Raw genomic sequence first — 23,209 nt, 5'->3', positions numbered from 1 at the left:
CAAGTCCTCTTCAAATCATGCTTGTTCATACCAACAGCCTGGTGCTGAATATTGCTAGATTGAGATGTTATGCTAATCCCCATGAGACAGTCATGCACAAATCAGTACTGATGGAGCTGCAATAGACAAAATTGGTTGCTTCACATTTTTTTTCTTAAGCTTTAGCTTGCATCATTTGAGACCACGGTGAAGGCGGTACATTAATGTTTGTTTTATTCTGTAGTGCTGTGTATATTCAGGTTTTGTACTGCACATATTTAGTTCTTGCTAAAATTGTTGCTTTCTTTTTTTTCCCCACTACTGTTTTAGTTGATTTTTCTGTTGCTGAGAAAGCAAGCCCTAGTAACCATTCCTGCTGTATTGTTAACTGCAATTGTGATTTTCCTGGGGCGGCTGTTTTCAGCAAATTGTTATGGTATGGCATAACTCTTGAATTCATTTGGGCTTCTCTATTAAACATATAATCACGCTTCTCCTTTCTCAAATTTCAGTAAAGAAACACCTAATGCTTTACCTTTCTTTTCACTTGTTTAAGGAGCTTAGAAAGTATCTCTCTTTTAACAAAGAACTGTATGTTTTTTTTTCATGTACATATATTGTTAAACAGCCACTTAAAGTTGTGCATGGTTGTGGGTCACACTGAATATCCTTTGTCTTTATATGATTCATTTTCTTTTGTTGCTATTCCAGTAACATTTTAGGATAGTATATTAAATTGAAGAATTTTAGTAAATAGTCACCTGTGAATTGAAATATATGGCAAAAGGACATACAGTAACTTTAAAATCATAACACAGAATGCACTAAGGGTCATAATTGGGATCCTGAGGTGGTTCATCATGTGGTGGGTGAGGCATCGTGCTGTATCAGTGCCTGTTCCAAACCACCACAGCATACATTAGATTTTATAAAATTAGTCAGGACATACACTGTGCTATAAATCCAATATCATTTTATATGCACTTGTTGGGTTTGTAAAAAGGAAGATATGAAAATATCATTGTTCAAGATTTTAGTGTGGTCCTGGTCCTCTTATTACACCTTTCAAAGTTTTGCTCCAACTATTTTTTGTTGGAGACCAAGTATGTTTTACCAATTAAATCAATCTAACTTACAAAGTGAAGAAATACTTAAAGCCATGCAGAGTTAACAGCTCTTTATCACAGTGATCAAGATACACTTGGGATTTGTTTATTTCCTCTCCCAACGCCGTCTTACAGCCACATTAGTTTCTTTCAAAGCATGAATAAATTACAGGCAATGTTTGGCGCTTTTTTTTTTTTTTTGTAGTAAACCTCTTAGGATTTGACCAATTCACAGTTCACCAAAGGTTATCCACAACTTACACATATTACTTGAAACAGAAAAAACATAAAACTGCAAGCTGAGGGAATTTATACAAACAGAGGTTAAGATACTTGAGAAATGACTGTCAGTCAGATAAGCTGATCTAGAAGGATCTAGTTTCCTGTTTACATAAGAGTTTTTTGGCAGTATTGTATCATTACAAATTATATTACGATTATTTTACCTATGGCATCTTTTTGTGTTTATTATTTTTTGAGATCTTACTATATGTTTGTTCATTTTAGAATATATTAAAAATTGTGCAAATTGAAAACTGACAGGTAAATAACTAGTTTCTATTGCTTTGGATGTCGCATGAAGTTATGGCACAATTATTACCACTCAAGTGACCATTTAGTACAGAATAGTACATTTAATTTAAAATTTTAACTATGTTCCTGTAGTACTAGGGTGTTGTACCGTGTTAGCCATTATGAATGTAGAGAAAAGCCAAGCAAAATGACACCTTTTATTGGCTAACTAAAAAGATAACAATATGCAAGCTTTCGAGGCAACTCAGGCCCCTTCTTCAGGCAAGATCCTGTTAATTTTCATTTAATGCTACAACAAATATTTCTATCATAGATCATTTCTTTTTTCTTTTATTTCAGCTAAGGTCAGTTTTTAAAACATGGATGTTTCCCTATGATTTGCTGTTCCCTCACATCTGCTTTACAATTTTTGTAGCTCTCCATCCGCTACTCCAAGATCAGTGGCATATCTCTTCTGACTTGTGTGTATAATGCTTGACAGCAGTGCCTTCCCTGAATAACTATCCTGAATTACTCACAGAAATCTATTTTCTCCAATATTTTATATTTGTGTAAGACCCATAATCACCAAAATGTTCAGCTTAGGATTGTTCACTGCACATACTTTACTCCCCAAAAGTGTTAGGCCATGGGCCTGTCCATGGTTCCTTGTTCTGCGTATGTTTTAGTTTAGGATTGCTGGATGTCTATTGCTGATTTCTTCCCAACAATCTGTCACACTAACATCCCTTTCCTTTCTCAGTTTTTTCTTTTGCTGAACCTCTAGTACATTTGCCTATCTTTCCTATTGAAACCTCTAGTACATTTGCCTATCTTTCCTATTGAAGCCATTCTGTCAAGGCACAATAGCTACAAATGCATCTCTATCTTCTCATTGGAAATCGAATATGCCTCTTTCTTTTCCATTTTAGCAATCTTAAGTTTTCATCCTTACTCTTCTTGAACACTCAGTAGCTATTTGGTTCATAAATTACAGAATGGCATGTTCTGGTGCAACTTCAGCAGGACCAGGTGCTGGTGATGGCCGTCACTTTCTCCCTCTTTGTTCGTAAATTTTCTCTCAGAGGTGCCTGAAGCCAGGGTTGTGTTTTCCAGGATCTTTTGCTCAGACATTTTTTTTCCTTTTGAGTGAAGTTGATTGAAGAGCGAATATGAATATAGTTGTGTCCATGAAATAGCATTCTACCCACCCTACCAATGGTTAGTTCTTTCTGACTGATGCTGGCAGAAAGAGACATCAGTCACAGCCTCCTCCAGATCTATGAATTGGAATGAGTAGGTTTGAAAATGTTGAATGGTTAATGCACAAAAGTTCATTCCCTGTACAATTTGTATGTTGATTTTTTTTTCCAGGCACTCGGTATGGTGCTCACATGTGCAGTGAGATGTTGCCCTGTAAACCGATGATTTCAATTTGTTAGAAACCAGTGTGATAAGGTTATGATTTTCAACATTTCCGAAGGCAAAAAGATCTAATTTTTGTCCTTTCCAGACACCTAGCAGTTAAAGTAAAAACAAACAAGCCTCAGTAATTAATTATCAGAATCCTCTTGCTGTGATCTTGTATTCATAGACAAATTTTGTATTATACTAAGTAAGGGTTTTTCTCTCTTTCATCCAACAGATGGCGCACCATAAACATTAGCAGTGTGTGATGCCTGGGCAGGTACAGCCGCCCTAACCCCGACATAGACGGGCAGGACACAGGTTAAACACGCAACAAACTCTTTTATTTCCCAAAAGGAAGTGCTTTCTCTTGCTCTCCAGACCTACACAGTGCAGCAAAGCACTAAAGCACCAACACAGTCCCTTTGTCGCCACCTTCAGTCCTCTACACGGGCTTTGTCCTTTTCCTCCTGACTCTGGCCGCTGACTCCTAGTGACTGGCCCCTTTTAATAGGCCACCTGGAAGGACTCCAGGTGCCAAATGAGCTTCTTCCGGCAGCACGGGTGTGGCGGAAGTGCTGCCAATAGGGCCCTGCAAACGTCCATACACCACATGGAAACCAAGTGGGCTGCCCTCTGTCGGCCCGTGGGAGAAACTGTCCTGTAACTACTCTTTCCCCTGGTCCTTCCATAATCAGGGCATCCCGGCCGGCTAAGGGCATCGATTGTCCTCAACAAGTGCTTTTATGAATCCTATACCAAATGGCATGTAACAGAGACATAGAAACTGGATGGACACACAGTTACACAGCCATTTTCTATTTATTAGGGTGGATAGTAGTAGGCCAGACTATTAGATATTTGACACTTAAACTGCACTAGAGTGATTCTTACCACCCTGATTTTAGACTATTGGTTAGATATACAATTTATATTCATATCTTATTAATGGCCTTTGCTCAGTTAAATCACTTGTAAACTTGTGCATACCATTCCAGAAGCTGGAGTCAGTATTTGAGGCATTGAGTGAAAGGTTCATTCATACGCCCACATTTATTTTTAAGTTAGGATTGGTAATCATACTAACATGTATGACTTTGAAATGTGAGAAGAGACAACAGCACTAACCACTGTACAATTGTGCTGCCTCTTTGGAACGGCTGGTCAAAGTAGTTATCCAGGCAGAGGCCAAAAAAGTGACACTGCTTGATTTTAAAGTGAGACATGGTGTATTAAAATCAACTGCAACATTCAGCTAATTAAGCAAATACCTTCACAGCATGCTCAGGAATATCTAGGAGCATTGGTATTCAGTGTTTGGCAGAATTTCAAAACCATATAAATTGTTCTGGTGGTATGATGTGATCCAACACCCTATTAACTGACGTCTTATTGGTTTTAACTTGTTTTAGGCTACAAGCTTGGCATTTGTGTAATACAAAGCATACTTTTCTATAATAATAATATACTGCACATATTTTTTTAGATTTGCATTCAGCTGAAATTTCTTACAGAAAACCACAGTATTAACTGATAATATAGTAGCTATAACTAAATCATTTTTCATAGAAAATAACTTGGTATTTCTAATGGGTTTCTATGGAGACCAGAATTATGATTTTTTTTTTTTTTTAAACTTCTGTGGGCAAAAGATTTTCCATCTTTTTAAACCAAATTACCAACTTCAATGTGGAGAATAATGTAGCTGCTGAGTAAGTGTGATTTGCATGTGTTGACTTTCTGCAATAGCGCACTACGTGGCGTATGCCGGCTATCCTTTCTAATGGAGTCCTGTCAATAGCAGCTGCTCTCAGCTTTTTTTTTTTTTTTTGGCTATAAGATTCATCTGCCATGTATGTTAAAATAAATTGGACTGCCTATCGTTGCTGACAGCCTGGGCGATGGATGAGCTGCTTCAACACATGGGATGGCTTGCAGATCTATGTGTCTGTTGTAAGGTCTTTCCTCTTTTATATTCACTGTTCTGCTTTAATGAGGCTTGTTCAGCAAAAGGGAACACTCATATAATTATGCTTCCTTCCATACTGTGGACAAAGCAAACATTGCTGCTACATTTTTGTCAGTAGGACTTTATGCATGTTTGGCTCCTTTGGGTTTTATTTGACTTGGCGTTTATGGCTTTAATCAATTTAAAGTGCCGTTGTCTGAACTGAACTGACATTTTCATTTTACGTGATGGCGTATTTAAATGATGTGAGTTTAAAGAATTGTATTTGAAAAATTCTTCTGAGTATCTGATGACACTGAACATGATCCATTCAGGACTGTTAATACTGAAATTTACATCTTTTTGTTTATGCTGTTCAGGGTCATGAATGGAGTAAGAATGATGATCGGCTGCTTCAAGCGGTGGAACACGGAGAAGTTGATAAAGTGTCATCCCTTTTGACCAAGAAAGGAGTGAATGCGGTCAAACTAGACAGTGAGGGCAAGTCAGCGTAAGTAGTTCCTAAATAAAGGGTTTTTTTTACTATTAATTTCCAATTGAAATATAATGCTGAAGCCAACATAATTATATTCTGAAGTTACCGTCACAGGTACACTGTACTTTGTCTTCAGCATGTAATGCAGTGGTTTTAACTGAATAGTTGTCTTTACTGCCTTTTATATATCGAAGGTACACCCTAGTACTACAGATATATCGAAGGTGAACGCTTAAAACAGTTCGTACTATAAACCTTTTTAATCTGTATGACTTTTACATTCATCTTTTAAAAGATGTAAAGCTTATAATTTTTAATCTTTAAAAAACAAAACTATTAAAGAATAAGAAGGTGCAGAATCTAATTTGATTTTATATTCTATTTCTTGATTGATTCTGGGTATGCTTTAATGATTTAACATCATTGTTTACCATTGTTAAAATACTTTCAGATGTCACTTGTTAGTTTGAGTCACCTTGTTAATTTTAGGCACTCTTATATTTCATTTTGGGGCTTTATCTCTGGGAATTGGTCATATGCATTACCACTCAGGGCTGTGTTATTAATTATGGTAAAGGTACTCTCTAAGAAAACTGCTAAGGTCATTAATTTCACATTTATAACAGTCATTTATCAAAGCAATGTTCCTCACATTTTCCTTTTTTGTCAATTTTTTATTAATAAAATGGCAAAGAAATACAGTAAAAGTAAACCAAAAATAAGAACAAAAACAAAACAACTCCACATTTGTTTTTAATTTAATTTTCATGTCAATTTTTATTAGTTTTAAAAATACTGCGAATTAATTGCATATTGGCTAGACCTACAATGCTATTATTCAGCTCAAATCTGACATCCCCTTCCTTCTTGTAACCATCCAGAGAGCACTAGATTAGAAGATTTAGTCTGAAGTAATCACTCAAAGATAGTAAGGTTAGCAGAGGTTCAGAATTACAAAAAAAAACGTTAAGCCTAATGAACTCTATAGATATTTTGTACTCATTACTTTAAAGTGAATTACATTTTTGTCCTTAATTTTATATGAAATACCTCATCATTTTGCCACTGTTTTAGGCTAGGTGATTTAGGATTTTTTTTCCCCCCAAGGTGAGTAATGTAACATGTTAGCGATATAAATTGCCTCAATAGGTTCTTCGGCAGGATTGTCCCACTGTGTATTCAACAAAATAGAGGATTAGGACTGTCTGATAAACAAGCAAAACGTTTACTCCAGTAAGGTTTCTGTGTGTGGGACATTCCCATATGTGACTCAGAGAAGCAGGTGGAGTTTTTATTCAGGAAAAGCATGGATAATGTGTATGCAGAGAAATGATTAACAAATCAAATTAAGAGCTGAATTGGAACAAGCTTTGCACAAACTGAAGAGGAATATCTCCTCTCAGTAGCAGACTTGCTATATCTGAAAATCTGATTGAAAGGTTTGGATCTTCGTGGCTCCTCAGATCATCTAATGGTGCACTGTGTCAGAAAACTATTGAAGTCTGGAGATACTGCCTACAGTATATGTTGTTCATCCTAGTGTATGTAGTTTCACAGAAGATGCTGAGGGAAGTTTAGGAAAGTTGATGTATGTTCTTTTATCAAAGACTGTAATTTACTTATGTATAATTTGTTTCTCTTTCAAGCTATTATTAAGTTTTAATTTCCCTCTGGGGACAAATAAAGTATTTGTATGTGTGTATGTATGTATCTGTGTGTGTGTGTGTGTGTGTGTGTGTGTATATGTATATATATATATATATATATATATATATAATTTACGCGTGTACCACACGCACATTTTTTCCCGAAAATTACCATTAGAAAATCAGGTGCGCGTCATACATGAGGAAATTTTTTTCTGTAATGTTTACTTCTTCAGCTTGGGCTCTCTTGCTCTTTACTTCTTCTGCTTGGGCTCTCTCGTGCTCTCTCTCTCGCTCGCGCTTGCTTGCTCTCGTGCGACGGAAGAAAGAAAAATTTTCTCAAGCAACAAAAACAGAAGGGCATTTCAGGGAAAACGTGCCCTAAACGCTTCCTATACAATCACAATGCACATCGTACACTGGGCAAAATGGTTTTCGCGATTTTCTTTGTAAAAATTAGGGTGCACATCATTAAACTCAGGAAAAAAAAACTACTTTATGATACGTGATTCATTCTCTCCCTTTGTGGATCTCCAACTACAAATACCGTATGCAAACCGTATCACAAACCTTCACTTCCACACATATATGAATATGCAATACATCTAGATATATTCATATATATACATACTGTATATAAAAGAAAATTCTGTAAATGAAAGGTTGTATCTGAAACACAGTTGTTAAGATGATGCAAACACACATTAAATAATACGTAGTTTGGGTCTGGTCAGCACTAAAATATCTTAAGTTTTGTTTGTTTTTATGTATAGAAGGATTTATAAACTTTATTTTGTGATTGAACCCAATATATCGCATACTTGGTTCTCCATCTCTTTTAAAAATACATACAAAATTAGTGCATAAAAAATAAAAGATTTTTTGACATCACATCAGTTTAAACAGCAGTACAATGTGTGTTTTTGTTAATACATATTTGATGTTGGTCACGACAGTATTTTTTTACACATTCTGGGCATGTTTTGAACTGATGTTATAGGATAAAAAACACATGTATGTCAGGCGTTCATTTTATTGCATTCATAGAGTCATCAAGTTTGTTTGTATGAAACGGGTTACTATATGTGTACTAACATTGACTACTATACAGAAATAAAAGAATAAAATATTTTACAAAAGACATTGTTCTGAGCTGGGTTATCCAGTTTACTCCACACCCACCCACAGATGTAATCCTGGTTTAGTGTTGTCAAATAAACGAGACATCACACTGATAAAGGGTTGGGGCAGACACCCGTATAATATGGTATCCTGGCTGCTAAGTTGTTTCTTCAAAAATAAAGAACACCGTAGTGCATAATACAGAGTCCAAAACAAGACTGACACATAGGGAAAACGGTTAGACTTTTATAGGGGAAGACAGGAAGTGAGGTCGTATGGGTCTGGCTCAGGATCATCGGCCATTGGTTCAAGCCCGGAGGTGACATCACAGGGGCCGGAGCCGGTAAGGTCTTCTTCCATTGGCCCGGTCCCGGAAGTGACGTCATGAGAGCCAGGTGAGATCTCCCGGGAATGGTCTACAGGCAAGGGAAAAAAAGAGTCAGTGCACTCTGCCACGTCCCGGCATGCCTCAGAACTTCCTTTCCTCGAGTCCTTTAGCTGCCTCCCATGCGCACGTGTGTGACAGTGTATTCAGTTAAAATGTTGTTTTAGGAAATTACCAGGTGTTGTGTATAGAGGGTGTGGGTAATGGAAAGATAGCAATATTTAGGAATAGTGTAGTTCCCACTATATACCTGATGCTCTCAGCATATGCCTTAACTCCAAGAAGCACAGATTTAAATTAGAAAATAGATTGATGATGTACATGTATGCAGTGTAGCCTGGCTTAAAACAAAATTTCTCTTAGGGATAATTTAGTGTCCTAGTACATCTAATCAAATCAAGCACAGTTACCAAATAATAAAAAAAATAGCTGTACTGGATAAACAAATAAACTGAATACAGTCTTTAAGACTAGAATACCACAATAGCATAGTTTACATTGTGGTAGTAGTAGTATAGTCTCATTGAATAGCAGACATCAAAGTAATTTGTAAATGAAAGAACGGTATTTAGAGTGATGTGGATCTTCAGTTTGGATTTGAAAATCAAGAAAGAGAACGGATTATACCTAAGAAGAAATTCATTGAGAGTAGGAGCCACAAAACTGTATTAGTTGTGTGTAAAAGAATATAAAGGATTTTGAAATAGTAAGTAAACCAGTATGAGAACATCTCATCTTGCTAAAAGGGTTATCTTGACTCTGTAAAAGGCATACACCAGTATTCTGGATTGCTTGAGACTCTGATAGTAGCATCTTGAACTCTTTGTAACCTAATGATAATTAACTCAGGGAGAACATTAGAAACAAAATAGCAACAGTCTAGTCAAGAAATTATAAACGTCTGGTGAAGTGCTTTAGCCCCTGTTCTTTCAAGGCAGAGTTGGACCTTGGTGATGTTTTATATATAAAACAAAAGTTTTGACTGCAGCAAAGATGGAGGATTCAAAGCACATTTCAGGTATCTACTCATTTTAAAAGTTCTTTTTCATTTTCTCTTTTCAAGGAGGACAAAATGATATCTCTCAATGTGCCAATAAACATACCAGGAGACGTTTCTATAGTCTAGACACTTGAGCTTGTTATCTGCTAGTTATGACTTTCTCTACAAAGCATTTGTGGCAAGGCCATTAAAAATGTGAAACTTACCATTAGATTTTTTTAATTAGCTCTTGCTTTAGATTTTCCACAACTACATAAAGTTGGGTGCCAGTTCAAACAAAATATCATTCTTGTACTTTAGACATTTTCATTGCCTGAACTAGAAGATTTAAAGCAACTTAAAAGAAAAAAATATTTTCTGATGTAGGGTTTCTTTTACTGATGGCCATCAGAGTTGAGCTCTGTGCACTTGGTATTATGCAAAAAGCCAAATTTCAGATAACTTATTCAGTCTTCTGTTGTCTCATGTTTCTGATGTTGGAATTTGTATACAGTAATCCCTCCTCCTTCGCAGGGGTTGTGTTCCAGTACCCCCCACGAAAGGTGAAAATCCGCGAAGTAGAAACCATATGTTTATATGCTTATTTTTATATTGTCATGCTTGGGTCACAGATTTGCACAGAAACACAGGAAGTTGTAGAGAGACAGGAACGTTATTCAAACACTGCAAACAAACATTTGTCTCTTTTTCAAAAGTTTAAACTGTGCTCCATGACAAGACAGAGATGACAGTTCCGTCTCACAATTAAAAGAATGCAAACATATCTTCCTCTTCAAAGGAGTGCGCGTCAGGAGCAGAGAATGTCAGAGAGAGAGAGAGAAAAGCAAACAAAAATCAATAGGGCTGTTTGGCTTTTAAGTATGAGAAGCACCGCCGGACAAAGCTGTTGAAGGCGGCAGCTCACACCCCCTCCGTCAGGAGAAGAGAGAGAGAGAGAGACAGAGAAAAACAAACAATCAAAAATCAATACGTACCCTTCGAGCTTTTAAGTATGTGAAGCACCGTGCAGCATGTCGCTTCACGAAGCAGCTGCACAGAAGGGAGCAACGTGAAGATAATTTTTCAGCATTTTTAGACGTCCGTATCATCTAGGTGTGCGAACAGCGTCCCTGCTCAATCCCCCTACGTCAGGATCAGAGAATGTCAGCGCAAGAGAGAGAAAAGTAAGTTGGGTAGCTTCTCAGCCATCTGCCAATAGCGTCCCTTGTATGAAATCAACTGGGCAAACCAACTGAGGAAGCGTGTACCAGAAATTAAAAGACCCATTTTCTGCAGAAATCCACGAACCAGCAAAAAATCCGCGATATATATTTAAATATGCTTACATATAAAATCTGCGATAGAGTGAAGCCGCGAAAGGCGAAGCGCGATATAGCGAGGGATTACTGTATTGTTAACTTAAAACCTTCAGCAAGATTTTAACTGTTCAGACAGTAGATAGTAAGTAGAATCGCTTTCAATTGGAAAAATATAATAGTAAATATGACACCAGCAGGTGCTTATGCGTTTTAAACTGAGGATAATTTGATTGTTGGGACTATAGTGTGGTCCTTCAGTTAGAAAACCCATGGTCTGTTCATTAAGCTCCATCAGTAGTCCTATTCAAAACTTGCTTTTTATTTAAAAAAAATGTTTTTTTTTTCTGTTAGATAATCAAAAATCAAAATGTCTTCATAAATTATATCTGTAAACTTGTGGTCTTTTGATCTACAATCTCGGAGAAGGCCAAAAATCACAGAAATGTACATTAATAAATGTACACCATTGGTCTCTGCTCCTCCCACCAGTTGAGCTTTTGCCAGCAACCAATATTCTGACTCCAGGCTCCAGACATTTCAAAGGAAATGTGACTGGAAAGAGCTCTTGCTGGGAATCACATCTGTATCAGAATGTGCTTTGGAACTTCGGGAGCTGTTCTCTTAGAACTAACTTTGGTGATTCCAAGTGCCCCTTGAGTCCTGAAACACGTTAGTCTGTCTAACAGAACACATAGCAGGGATGCATGATTAGGTTACTGAGCCTCCCTGCTGAGATACTTCTGCTGCTATGGAATTTCCACCCTTCCCCTAACTCGACATCCCTGGAGCTGTTAGGACCCCTTTGATAAAAAAAAAGTTATGATGATGATGCCTTATTTGCACCAGCACAGCCACGTGATTTGCCATTGTCAGGGTCCTTCTTGCTAGGGCAACTAATGGCCCATCTCCTACTTTGCATAGTCCCATTCCTGATCAGACTTGTTTCTGTATTTTGTGAAAACAATAGATAATTAACAGATATTTCAGGCAATATTCAAAAACACCCTCAGAATGTAAACAACACTCTGGATTATTTTTTTAAATTAATGTTTAAATATGATTATTGAAATTTTACTTTAGATAGATAGAACTTTACTTGTCCCCAGGGGGAAATTTCTCTTATTCCAGAAGCTCTTTATAAATACAGAGCTTCTACTGACACTCTCTTAACTCCTGTTTAAAAGCTGTATGGCACTAAAGAGAAAAGAATTCCTAGACTGTTTTGTGTAGGATGTTAAGGCAGCTAACCACTCTGATTTACTGAAGGGTAGGGCTGCTTATAATTAGATTTTTTTTCAATTTCCTCAGCATTACATACTGACATTTGTTTGTTACATCATACACAGCAGCTCCAATAACTTTTGGCCACCTCTGCTTTTCTTTCTTGTATTTTTATCACTTAAACTGGTAACATTACTCTCTAATTTAAATCACTTGTGCTGAATCTGATTCTACTGGATTGTCATCTGATATTGTTAGGTCTACTCAGATTTACTATTAGGTCATGTTTAATTATGTAGACACTCTCTTTTCAAACCTCTATGAGATTTAACATATTTTGAGTGGTCTTATTTTATTATTTTACTGTGAACTCTTTTCTAGCTTGCCTTGTAAAGCAGCTTGCGATTTTATATGGTATGAAATATTCACTATTACAGAGTGGATGACATATTGTGAAAGTAGCTCTCTCAGAGCATTGCACTAATTACAGTATGCTGTTGACATTAATAATGTTAATGTTTATTTTTATTTATAATTAATTCTTCAACACACTTATAACAAATAACTGTAATTGTTTTTATACTTATAATAATTTCTCATTGAAATATATAATTTGCATTTAATTACTCATGTAAGGTTATTTATACCATCTATTGCTTACACAAATGGAGTAAAATTTGCTGCACATTGATAAGGCCTCCCTGTCATCAATGTATCTCACTTTTAAATACAGGTCAATTTGTGCACTTAATTAATTCAATATTTAGTACACTTAATATAAAGTTTATAGTATACCTAAAACCTGTCAAAACAAATATTAGCAATTACAAGATTTCTCTCCAGCCATTTCCCTAACCAATTTTTACTGATGTAGGTATGCGGGTGACCTAAGCCTTTTCTGTTAGCCGCAGTCACAAAGCAAGAACTTTGACTGGACTGAGAACTAAATAAGATGTCTACTTTGTGTAGTGCTATATGTGTACTTATGCCTATTTTGGGGTTTTAATATATGAGAATTCTGTTTCTGACATGTACTGTATATCTCTGAATACTGAATTAAGAAAGTGTTTTCAGTTATCTTGTTTCTTTGTTTACATGATGCCCTATGGAATTTGTCACATGATCTCTTTTATCTTGCTGATAACATCACCATAGCAACAATAACAATATGGTGGCAACTCCACTGCCCATTATCCTTCAGTGGATACAACCAGTCTCAAGAATATTTACCGTTTGTTAGCTTAATTTTCAGTTAGACCCTAGCAGTAGAACAGTGCTGTGGTTTTTGAGTTTCACTTTGCCTTCATCTCCTGACTATAATCTTTCCCGTTGATTATGGTGCTCTGACTGTTTTTGATCTTAGTTTTTACCCTTTGCCTTACCTGACCAACCATGTTTTAGTTTCTGAGTCATCTCCTGGGTCCTCATGCATAATGACGTGCGTAGAATTCACACTAAAACATGGTGTAAGGACAAAAGCGGGAATGTGCGTACGCACAAAAAAATTCAGATGCGTAAATCTGTGCGTTCGCCAACTTCCACGTTCTTCCGCTCCATAAATCCAGTCAGCGTTAAAAGTAATGCATGTGCACGTGCCTGCTGTCCCACCCAAACTCCTCCCAGAATTACACCTTTTTGAATATGCAAATCAATATTAATAGCCCTTAAGCTCAGTGTTCTGTGAAAAGGCAATGGCAAATGCACAGGGGGAAATAGAAGAATTTCATCGAATACCAAGTGGAGGCAAGGAAAAACTTACTATTTGTTGGTTTAAACAGTGATATAATCAACAAAAGGAAGTTGATTGAGTGACATAGCATATCGAAAAAAATCGAAAACTCAAGTTCACAAAGTCGCACGGTGCCCAAAATAAAAAAAGAATTTGTCAGATATCAATGTCGCCGTAAACAAGCGAGTTGTAGCCCACCGTCTGAGTGTCATATGAAAGCTTATGAGGGTACAGAGAAAAGAAAACAAAATAGGAACACAGTGAGAAAAAAGCTTGAAATGTCAACTTTAATCTTGAAATTTCCACTTTAATCACAGTTTATTTTGTCATTAAAGTGAAACATCATAAACTTCATCTTTAAATCGTTTAATTTACTAGTTTCTCAAATCCCATCATAACTAAAGCACGTTAAATGCTTTGTTTTGTATGTGTTCTTCTATGTGCTATATGTGTGTGAATCACTACATGCTTCTTAAACGGGCTTTCTCTTCCTCCGACAGGGCACAGAATCCATTACATTCGTGATATTACAGCTCTCTGAATAATTAAAATACTTAGATGCATACTTAATATCATTTTCATGATGATAGGACTTGAGGCATGTTATTAAACATGGGAACACGGTGGCGCAGTACTAGCGATGTGCTCGCGCCCTGACCAAAGATTTTTCCTGCCTCTAGCAAGATGCTTGCTGCGCCGTGTGTGACCTTCGATGAAATAATTTATTGCAGCAGTACTGTCTTCCAGACGTACTAACCTCCAATTCCTGTCCTTCATTTTCTTTCTCCAAATAACTAATCGCCACACAATCAGCTCTGTAATAAATGTTAAGCCATCTGTAAGCTTAGAATGATGATTCTTCAAAACTTTTAAGGAACATTGAAATATCTTCGTAGTACATATTTAATTATTCCATCCATCTGTCCTTCCAGTGTCGCGCCAGCACCAGCAAGAATACAGTGCGAGGCAGGAACAATCCCTCAACTAGCTAGTGCTGCGCATCCGTGTCATCACGTTTAATTATTAACATATATAGATTATTTAAATGATGTTAACATTTATCTGTATAATATAATAAACATATTTTGCTGCATTTCATCTTAAAAATGATATCGACATCATATGTAAATATGTGCTTTATAAAGTGGCTCAGTTTGTGCAATATTATAACTATCGCAAGTTTACAGAGGTAATTGTACTTATAAGTACAAACAGTTCTACAAGGAGCACTTGATGGACTGATTGAGTGCGTTTACAGTTCTTGGGATGAAACTGTTTCTGAACCGCAAGGTCTGTACAGGAAAGGCTCTGAAGCATTTGACGTATATGAAAGCAGTTCAACAGACAGTGCGCATGGCTGAGGCAGCGTGTGCTTGATGCTGTATACCGTTAATTCTCTTTCCAATCAGCTGCTGTAGAGCTGTGACTCCACACTCAGATACAGTGATATAAATATTCTGAGTGGTGCGGTGAGAGTAATATGGAAAAAGATGATACGCTGTGGCAACCCCTAACGGGAGCAGCTGAAAGAAGAAGAAGAAGGTGCAGTGAGAGTAACAACGCTAAAGCAGCTATGGTGTTTGGAATAGTTTTGCCATTCTCTGGACCATTATATTGTTATGGGTTAATTATAATCAGATACCTTAAACTAATAAACAATATGTGGTTAATTTCAGTGTATTTATAAAGCCGCGTCAGGGATGGGCATCTAAAAAAGAAAGGGAAACCACACTGGAACAAAAGCACTGCTTTGACGCTGGGTGCCGCCAGTTTGCAAAACCGAGTGGAGCACTTGCGTACGCTAGTGTGACAATGTGCATTGCCTTACACCAAGTTTAGGTTTTTTACATGCGATTTGAGCGTGGAAACGGGCTTACACAACATTTTTGTGCGTACGCACCATTTATACATGAGGCCCCTGGTCTTTTGACATTCATAAAAATTCTAAGAGACATATTGTGGAAAGTCAAAGTTACTTCTTCGGGATTTATTCATATGCTGCTCATTAATGTCTATATATATTAACATAACCTCTATTTAACAGTACTTATTGTATAATACTTGAAGTTAATTTGTTATCAATTATAACAAGTTTTTAGCTACAAATGTATGCAGCTAATGTTCAAGGTAAACATATAATTCATTACAGTCGTGGAGTTGGAGTCCCAAAGCACATGAATTTCAATAAGTTCCAAAAGATCTTCCGCACTAGAGGGGGATATCACTGTCAAACCCTGGCCACTAATAATGACAAGCACTGAATATTTATATGATGACTGATTCTTCACAAAAAGTATTCTAGTCACTATAAAGCTCCATGGAGCACAAAGGCAAAGTGGAATTGCCTGAAACACAAGGTAGTTTGAGCAAACAAAGTCCCAAGGAAGAATCGAAAGATGTAATTGAAAGGAAAACAAGAGAAGGTCAAATAATCCTGCAAATCATAAAAAGTACAATAAAGTGCATACAAACTCACCACGTCCAGGTATTTTCAAAATGAACTGCTAGGAACTGTGGAACACCCTTTGGATTTTTAGGGCAGAGGGTGGTTCCTAGCAGCTATTGGCAGGTGGCCCCAACACATGGAACATTACACAGGCAGGTTATAGATTAGGCCAAAAACGGAGAATAATGCACATAATCATCAAAAGCAACATTAACATAAATAAGTGGCACAAAAAAAAAAAACAAAAATGACATAAAACAAGACCGTGTACCCTGGGAGGAAGGGAGGAACTGTGCCTGAAGCATGACAATTACTTTTGATTATTATTTAGCTTATGCTACAGTATATATAATGAAGCATATTCTAACATTTTTCCACATGCTACAGGATATGGCAAAATGAAACTAACACACTTCAAGAGACATACTAAAATCAGTGATAATCTTTAATTCACATTGCGATTATTAATACTATGTGTTTACGCTGTGAATTTTTGCTTATAGGAAAATCCTAAACTGAAGAATCACTTTTAAACGTCATTAAGTTAAAATAACTGTAGTTAGCATTCAGTAAGTCTGAATTATCACACATTTAATTTCTTTGTCTATCCAAAGGTGTAAATGTGTAAAAACTTTGAAATACAGTATGCATATTTCCTAGCAAGTTGCATATTTAAGTCAAGGCTTTTGTATGTTTCTAGCGGATGGTTTCCAGATTTTTGTAATTGTAGACAATGTAGCTGGGTCTACACCAGATGGCTGGCCGGCAAATTGCGTTCTTCTATCACAAGGGAAAACTAGCATGAAATCTGGCATACTTAAACCCTTCAACAATCCATCTGACACTTTGGTATTCTAGTTTTAGATCTTCTTGTTTTGCCACGTGCCAATAAATCACTATAAAACATTTTCAGTTGCGTAAAATTGAGTTCAGACCTTTTTTTTTTTTTTTTTCTTCTTCAGATACATTTTATTTTTTTATATGGATTTCTTATACAAAGTATTAGTCTTATTACAGAATGCCACATTTACTTTGACAATTATTAAACGTTTAATTCTTTTAAACTCCCCCCAAAATTACCATTTTTTTTAATGTTATGATGTCTCTTGTATTATTACTTATTTCTTTTATAATACAACATAGTTTTTTGTTACTTTGGTAAAAGGAAACGTAATTCACATTCTGATTTCATGTAAAGGGAACAAGGTACATATGGAAAGCACAGCTCAAAAAAATAAACAAAAAAGAAAACCTTAAGACTGTAATGAAAAATGTGAAATTTTTGGCGATGGAAGAACAGGAACCTTGAATACCCTGACAGTGAACATATATATTTGACCTAGTATTTGCAGGATATTTTTTTTTTTATTTTACACATCAAGTATCATCGTGTTGCACTCAAGATTACATTTTGGGATACTAATTATGATAGGTATAGAAATTGTAGAGAAAATAAGCAATATTTCCAAACAAAAGGATCAGGATAAAAAAGTAAAAACATGCATTGTTTTATTGAAAATCAAAATCAAATTGTAAATGTGCTTAGTTTTCTTCCTAGGTTTTATTTTTTGTCAGAGGCAACATAATGGGGTAATGACTATCACTGCTATACCTCAAGGATTAAGCATTCTACGTTCATATCCTGAACCCTTGCCTGTGTGGGATTTGTATGTTCTCTGTGTGTGTTTTAGTGTTAACTAGTGATTCTAAATTGACCTCCTGTGAGTGTAAGGATGTGCCCGACTGGATGGTCATACAGTAGATTGCCTTCCAATCCAGGGTTTGTTCCAGTCTTGCTGTCAGAACTAGCAGGATATGCTCTGGTCCCCAACAACTCTGAATTGTGTCATTATGTATTAGAGATTTTTTTTTTACCCTACTAAGCCTATTTTAATACCAAGTATTACCAAAGATTGATTAAAAAAAACATATAAAGCTAATTATTAGAGGGAGACTGTTTGAAAATTATCGATAACAATAAAAAAAATAATAGATTTCCAAGTAATGTCAGTTTTCTGTGCTGAAAACTGTGAACTTCATATAACATCCTTAAATTAACAGTCATTTTCTAATTGCAAAACCTGTGCTTGTTACACTGTACAGTATATTAAGAGTTTAAAACACTTCACAATATATTTTTGCCAAATTTTTATTGACCTTGTTTTCCTTACTTTGAAAATAAGGAAAACAAGCCTCCGTTGTTTGAAGAGCTCAGATGGTCCATCGTGAAAGTGACATATAAACAGACATGAAGCACATGTGAAAGTGAAAGATGATGTTAGTTTGCATAAACGCACAGAATGCTACGTAGAGCATATGTGAAGAGCATCAAGAAAACTGACAGATTACATCAAATTTTGTTTTTGATTTCCCTCTATGAATACAAAGATTATCTTAAAATACAGTCAAGCAGGAGCATAAATGAGCATGTGTGAAAGGATTAAACATTTTAAAAAGCCAAACTACTGCTGAAGTTTTCACATCCTAGCATGGCTCTACGGATGTATTGATCAACATGGAGTTCTGTGAATTATGCACCTTTTGCCAGCATTGTTCTTTTTTTTTTACTATGCAACTTTCTCCTGTGACACATACTAATTACCTGCTATTATGTAACTATTTTGAAAATTCTTTGCCACGTTTAACATTTTCACTTTCCTTTTTTTGATGACCCTTGTACCTCTCCTCCCTCCTGTCTCATATTACATCTTTTACTTTTTGATGGCTGCTGTTCAAATTTCCAGACCCATTTTAACTCCAGGTTCTAATACATTTTCATTGTTAACATTTACTACAGAAGTCCAGATGATTACTCAAAGATAGATGCTCAAATTAGTCATCTGCATTTTTTTTTTTTGACTTCCATTGTTACATACCTACGTGTGTCCATATGTTAACGAATGCAAGTACAGTATATGCGTCTGTGTATACAGGGTTTGCTTCTACCTTATGTCTTTTGTTTCTTTGATAAGCCCTGGCCTCCTGCAAACTTGTGCTGCATTAAATTCTATTATAAGTATTAATAAGGCTTAGGAAGTACTTTTCATAATATAATTCAGGAAATTAATGTGCATTTTTTAAATATGAAATGATCTCACATTGTATAGGAGCACAACCATGATATGGGAGCACCTGAGCAGAAAATACTTTGCAGTAGAGCGGTTATCCCTCTCTCGTTCGGTCACACTTATACAAATAATCCAGCAGCACTGTCAATATTACTTCTCTGGGTTTTTTCTGGCAGCTCGAAATCGCTATCTGACAGTTCAGAATCCAAGTTATAATAGCTTCTTTTACAAAATATTTATTTTGATGAAAGCAATGGCTGATATTTGGTATATAGTGGTACTATAAAGAAAAAGTAGGTTTCAAATATTGAGACGATCAGTTTACTGTTTCTCTGTCTTTGCCACAATGTCGCGTTTTAACATCAAGTACTCTCTCTAGCTAACATTTGTCGACACGTAGTTAACAATGGTTTCAATCTTTTTCCCGTTGATGCCAATCACATACCTGAATATGTTAAGCTAGAACCTAAAGTTTGTAACAAAATTTGTTGCTATACATTTTGCTTAAAATTGCAATTTTAGAGATTTAAACTGTTGTTTTGAAGGATACCACTGTGAAAATTGTTGGATGAAATGAACTTTTGTGCCAGCATTACATTTTTTGAAATCCTTGATTAATCAAAATAATAATCAACCAATTAATTAATTGGCAAAGTACTTTATAGTGGCAGCCCTAATCTTGATCCTACTAGGAGAGCAGTGTGGTTTATCATGGGGTGCTTAACCTTCTCTGTATTTCATGTGCTGTCTGCTCTGCAAAGCAATAAAAATGACCAACATCCTTCAGTCAAGAAAGTTGTGCCAAAAGACTCATTAACTGAAAGAGTGGCTGGAGTTGAAGTGGAATGTGGGTTGTTTTTTAAAATTTCAGCTTTGATGAACATAAATCAAATCATTACCCCAAGTCTAATTGAATTCTGCTTCTTGTGATTTCTACTATGGTGTGGTTCCCTGTGCTCGAGTTGAATACAATAATAAAAAGTGTATTTTTAATCCTCTTTTTGAACTACTATTGCAGGCTATTTTTCAAAACTGAACTCTCTTTAAAAGAAACAAGTGCTTATGGTTTTTGTTCTCGATAGCTCACTTCATCATGTGTAAATGGGCCAATGCAAACTAATCAGAGGTGACTTAAAGCTCATAAACATTCATAACAGCATATGGATATTGTTATAAAAAAATCTTACCTGAGGAAATTCTTATACATCCTTTCACATATTTATGAGCTTGATATTTTGGCTTCAGTGGACCACACATTATCACTGTGCTCTCATCCAAGTTACTGTTAAACAGATGTATATACTATAGCAAACTGAGCTGAACTGCATTTTCTACTCCAGTTTTCTGGCTCGTCTTTGACAAGAGTGACACAGTTCAGAAACCAGAGAGAAATTAAGTAGTGTAGTTTTTGAGGACCTTTTCATTTTTGCATTAGAGTTAAACTCCTTTTCAGTATCAGCATTTTGAAATGTTTTGGAAGAAAGCCTTGATGGTAGTCTGCTTGTCTTGGAAGACCTGTTTAGTGGTGTGACAGCTATTTAAAAATATTGTAAAACTGTTTCTCATTTTTATTTCCCAGCATTTTACTGTTTAAGAATGAAATGAGTTTACAGGCTGTTGAAAAGTCATCAGATTAGACTTGGGATACCCTCCTGAGCTTTATTGTCAGTGTAATATCATTTTTTTCCTTAATTGCTGTTGGACTTGCCATCGTTGCTCTATTATTTTAAGATGGATCTTTCAAGTATCTTTACACATTTTGAACTGACACTCCCTTCATTTAACAATTTGGGTAAAAGATTTGGAGCCCCTTGTAGCAGCCCTCCCCACTCTAACACTAAGGTGACAAAATGCTAATGAATATAGCATCTTTAATAAACAAAACAAGGTGGATCAGTGTACACAGGGATAGAACAATGCACTAAATGAAAAAGCAAAACAGCCACCCTTTATTCTTATTGGACTTGCTTCTTGATCTTGTTATTGTATGATGGGGCATCTTCCCTGCTTGCTTTTGGCAGTATTGTAAAAAGTGCACTAGTTTCTACCTCCTATTCCCCCATATATAGTGTGTGTCTGTATGTATGTCTTTTTTCCTCCTACCACTTAAGCCTTCATCCCAGCTCACCTTCTGATTATAGCCTCAGTCTGTTTCTGACTGCTTTTGCTATGGGAATGGTGTCCCGAGTCTTTTGTTGCCAATAAACAGCCTGGTCATCAAGGCCAGTGTCTTAAACTAATGTCACAGTACACGTCTTCAATTTGCAGGGGATATCAAACTTAACAAATCCAGTTGCTGATCTTATTACTGAAGTATGTCAGTGCGTGTGACTAGAAGTCACAGGGCATGACAAATGACATGACTCTGTGCCAGCTTTTCAGCTGAGTTTGACACTCGTTAGCTTGTCTCTTTTTTTTTTGACGGCCAGTTCAATGCTGCAGGATGTAGCCAGTGGCTCTGTGAAGTTTATACAGGTGCAGCTAGTACAGCCACAGTCTCCAACCTTTTTTTCCAGTTTGCTGTGCCATGTAAAACATGTAACAACATATAGATGACCCCCTCTTCTGTTTGCAACGTGTAGGACATCCACTTTCCTTATTCCTTACTGCTGCATTATATGCATTGTAGTTTTGTGTGAGTACTTATTGATTACCATATATAATGTACACAGCGCAGATCGCTAAGACTGATGGCATGTGACCTTCTGTCGAGTTGTGTGACATACCCAGTGACACAGTCCCACCAGTCTGTGACACAGGCCAAGTCGCAGAATAGTGTGAATGAGTTGTTGGGTATGTCACACTACTCAACTGCCGGTTATGAGAACACATGGTTACTGCCTCTGACACACTGAGGTTATGTAAATGAAGTCTGGAAAAGTCATGTAATGAGATATGGCCTTTTAGCTTCCCATTCTCATGAAGATCCCCAACTGTCACAAATCTACACACTTTGTAACAATGTGTCCTCCAGTGGATAAATGGAAAGGAACTGGCCAGTTGTCAATGGGCTCACTGAGTGCCTAAGCACAAGGTTAAAGAACGGGCCTACTACAGTTCAGCTTGTGGCAGTGGCATAATCCTTAGACCATTTATTTCTTAGGTAGGGTGCCTTATGTTTGAATTCCAGGTATTTCTATATTTTCATATGTTTCTGTGGGAAGCATCAATTTGCTCTAATAGTACAAAGACAGGCTAAGAGACGGATTAGGAGGGGGACATCAATCATTGTTTTCATCATGCATCTACCAACCAAACAACACTCACATACAGGGTAACACAACTCTTCCACTTGTTCTTTGAGGCAAAAAGCCTCATTTTGATATTTGAACAAATAAAGCATTTTTCTATTTATTTTCCCAAGTAATATGTGCACTACCAACAGAAAATCTCATCATCAGACTGTGCTTTATACCAGGACTTTCTTGTGTTTATTACTGCTGGTGTTGATATAGAGCTCTACATTGTTGGATGTTTTACTGAAGAGCTAGTAGTAGCAGACACCTTCTTGTTTGTGATTCTCTTTTACATTACTTGAAATGTAAACTAGTCTTCCTGTGCAGTGTTCATGATTAGGCTCAACTTGGAAGAGCACAAGCAGAAATATTTTTCTAATATAGGTTTGGCTTCATCCAAACTTACTGAAGTTAAGACTGAAGCATACTTCAAGACTAACAACAGTGGCATTAAGACATTGTCAGTCGACACTGTTGCCAAAGCAGATACATTGTGCACATATATTATGTAGTATTTGTGTTTTTTATTTCCATTTTAATTAAAAGCAAGTAACAATTCATTCAATCAAATCAAACTAACCAAAACCAAAATTCAACCCCCACCCAAAA

At 36.4% G+C, this 23,209-nt stretch overlaps 1 protein-coding gene across 7 annotated transcripts in view; it reads left to right on the top strand.

Moving 5' to 3' along the window:
* Nucleotides 1–23,209, top strand: part of rai14 (retinoic acid induced 14) — a 182,086-nt gene that overhangs the window by 80,887 nt on the left and 77,990 nt on the right. For 6 of the 7 annotated variants that reach the window (XM_051929766.1, XM_051929760.1, XM_051929761.1 and 3 more), the window contains one exon: nucleotides 5,334–5,464. In XM_051929766.1, coding sequence (XP_051785726.1) covers nucleotides 5,334–5,464 — 131 coding nt within the window. Of the gene's footprint in view, nucleotides 1–5,125; nucleotides 5,220–5,333; nucleotides 5,465–23,209 lie in introns of those variants that run through there. The other variant, XM_051929762.1, reaches the window with a different exon arrangement.

Source organism: Erpetoichthys calabaricus, chromosome 7 (genome assembly GCF_900747795.2).
Source record: "Erpetoichthys calabaricus chromosome 7, fErpCal1.3, whole genome shotgun sequence".
Classification (NCBI taxonomy): domain Eukaryota; kingdom Metazoa; phylum Chordata; class Cladistia; order Polypteriformes; family Polypteridae; genus Erpetoichthys; species Erpetoichthys calabaricus.
Note: the sequence above shows the minus strand (reverse complement) of the source record. Positions and strands in the feature narration are given on the sequence as shown.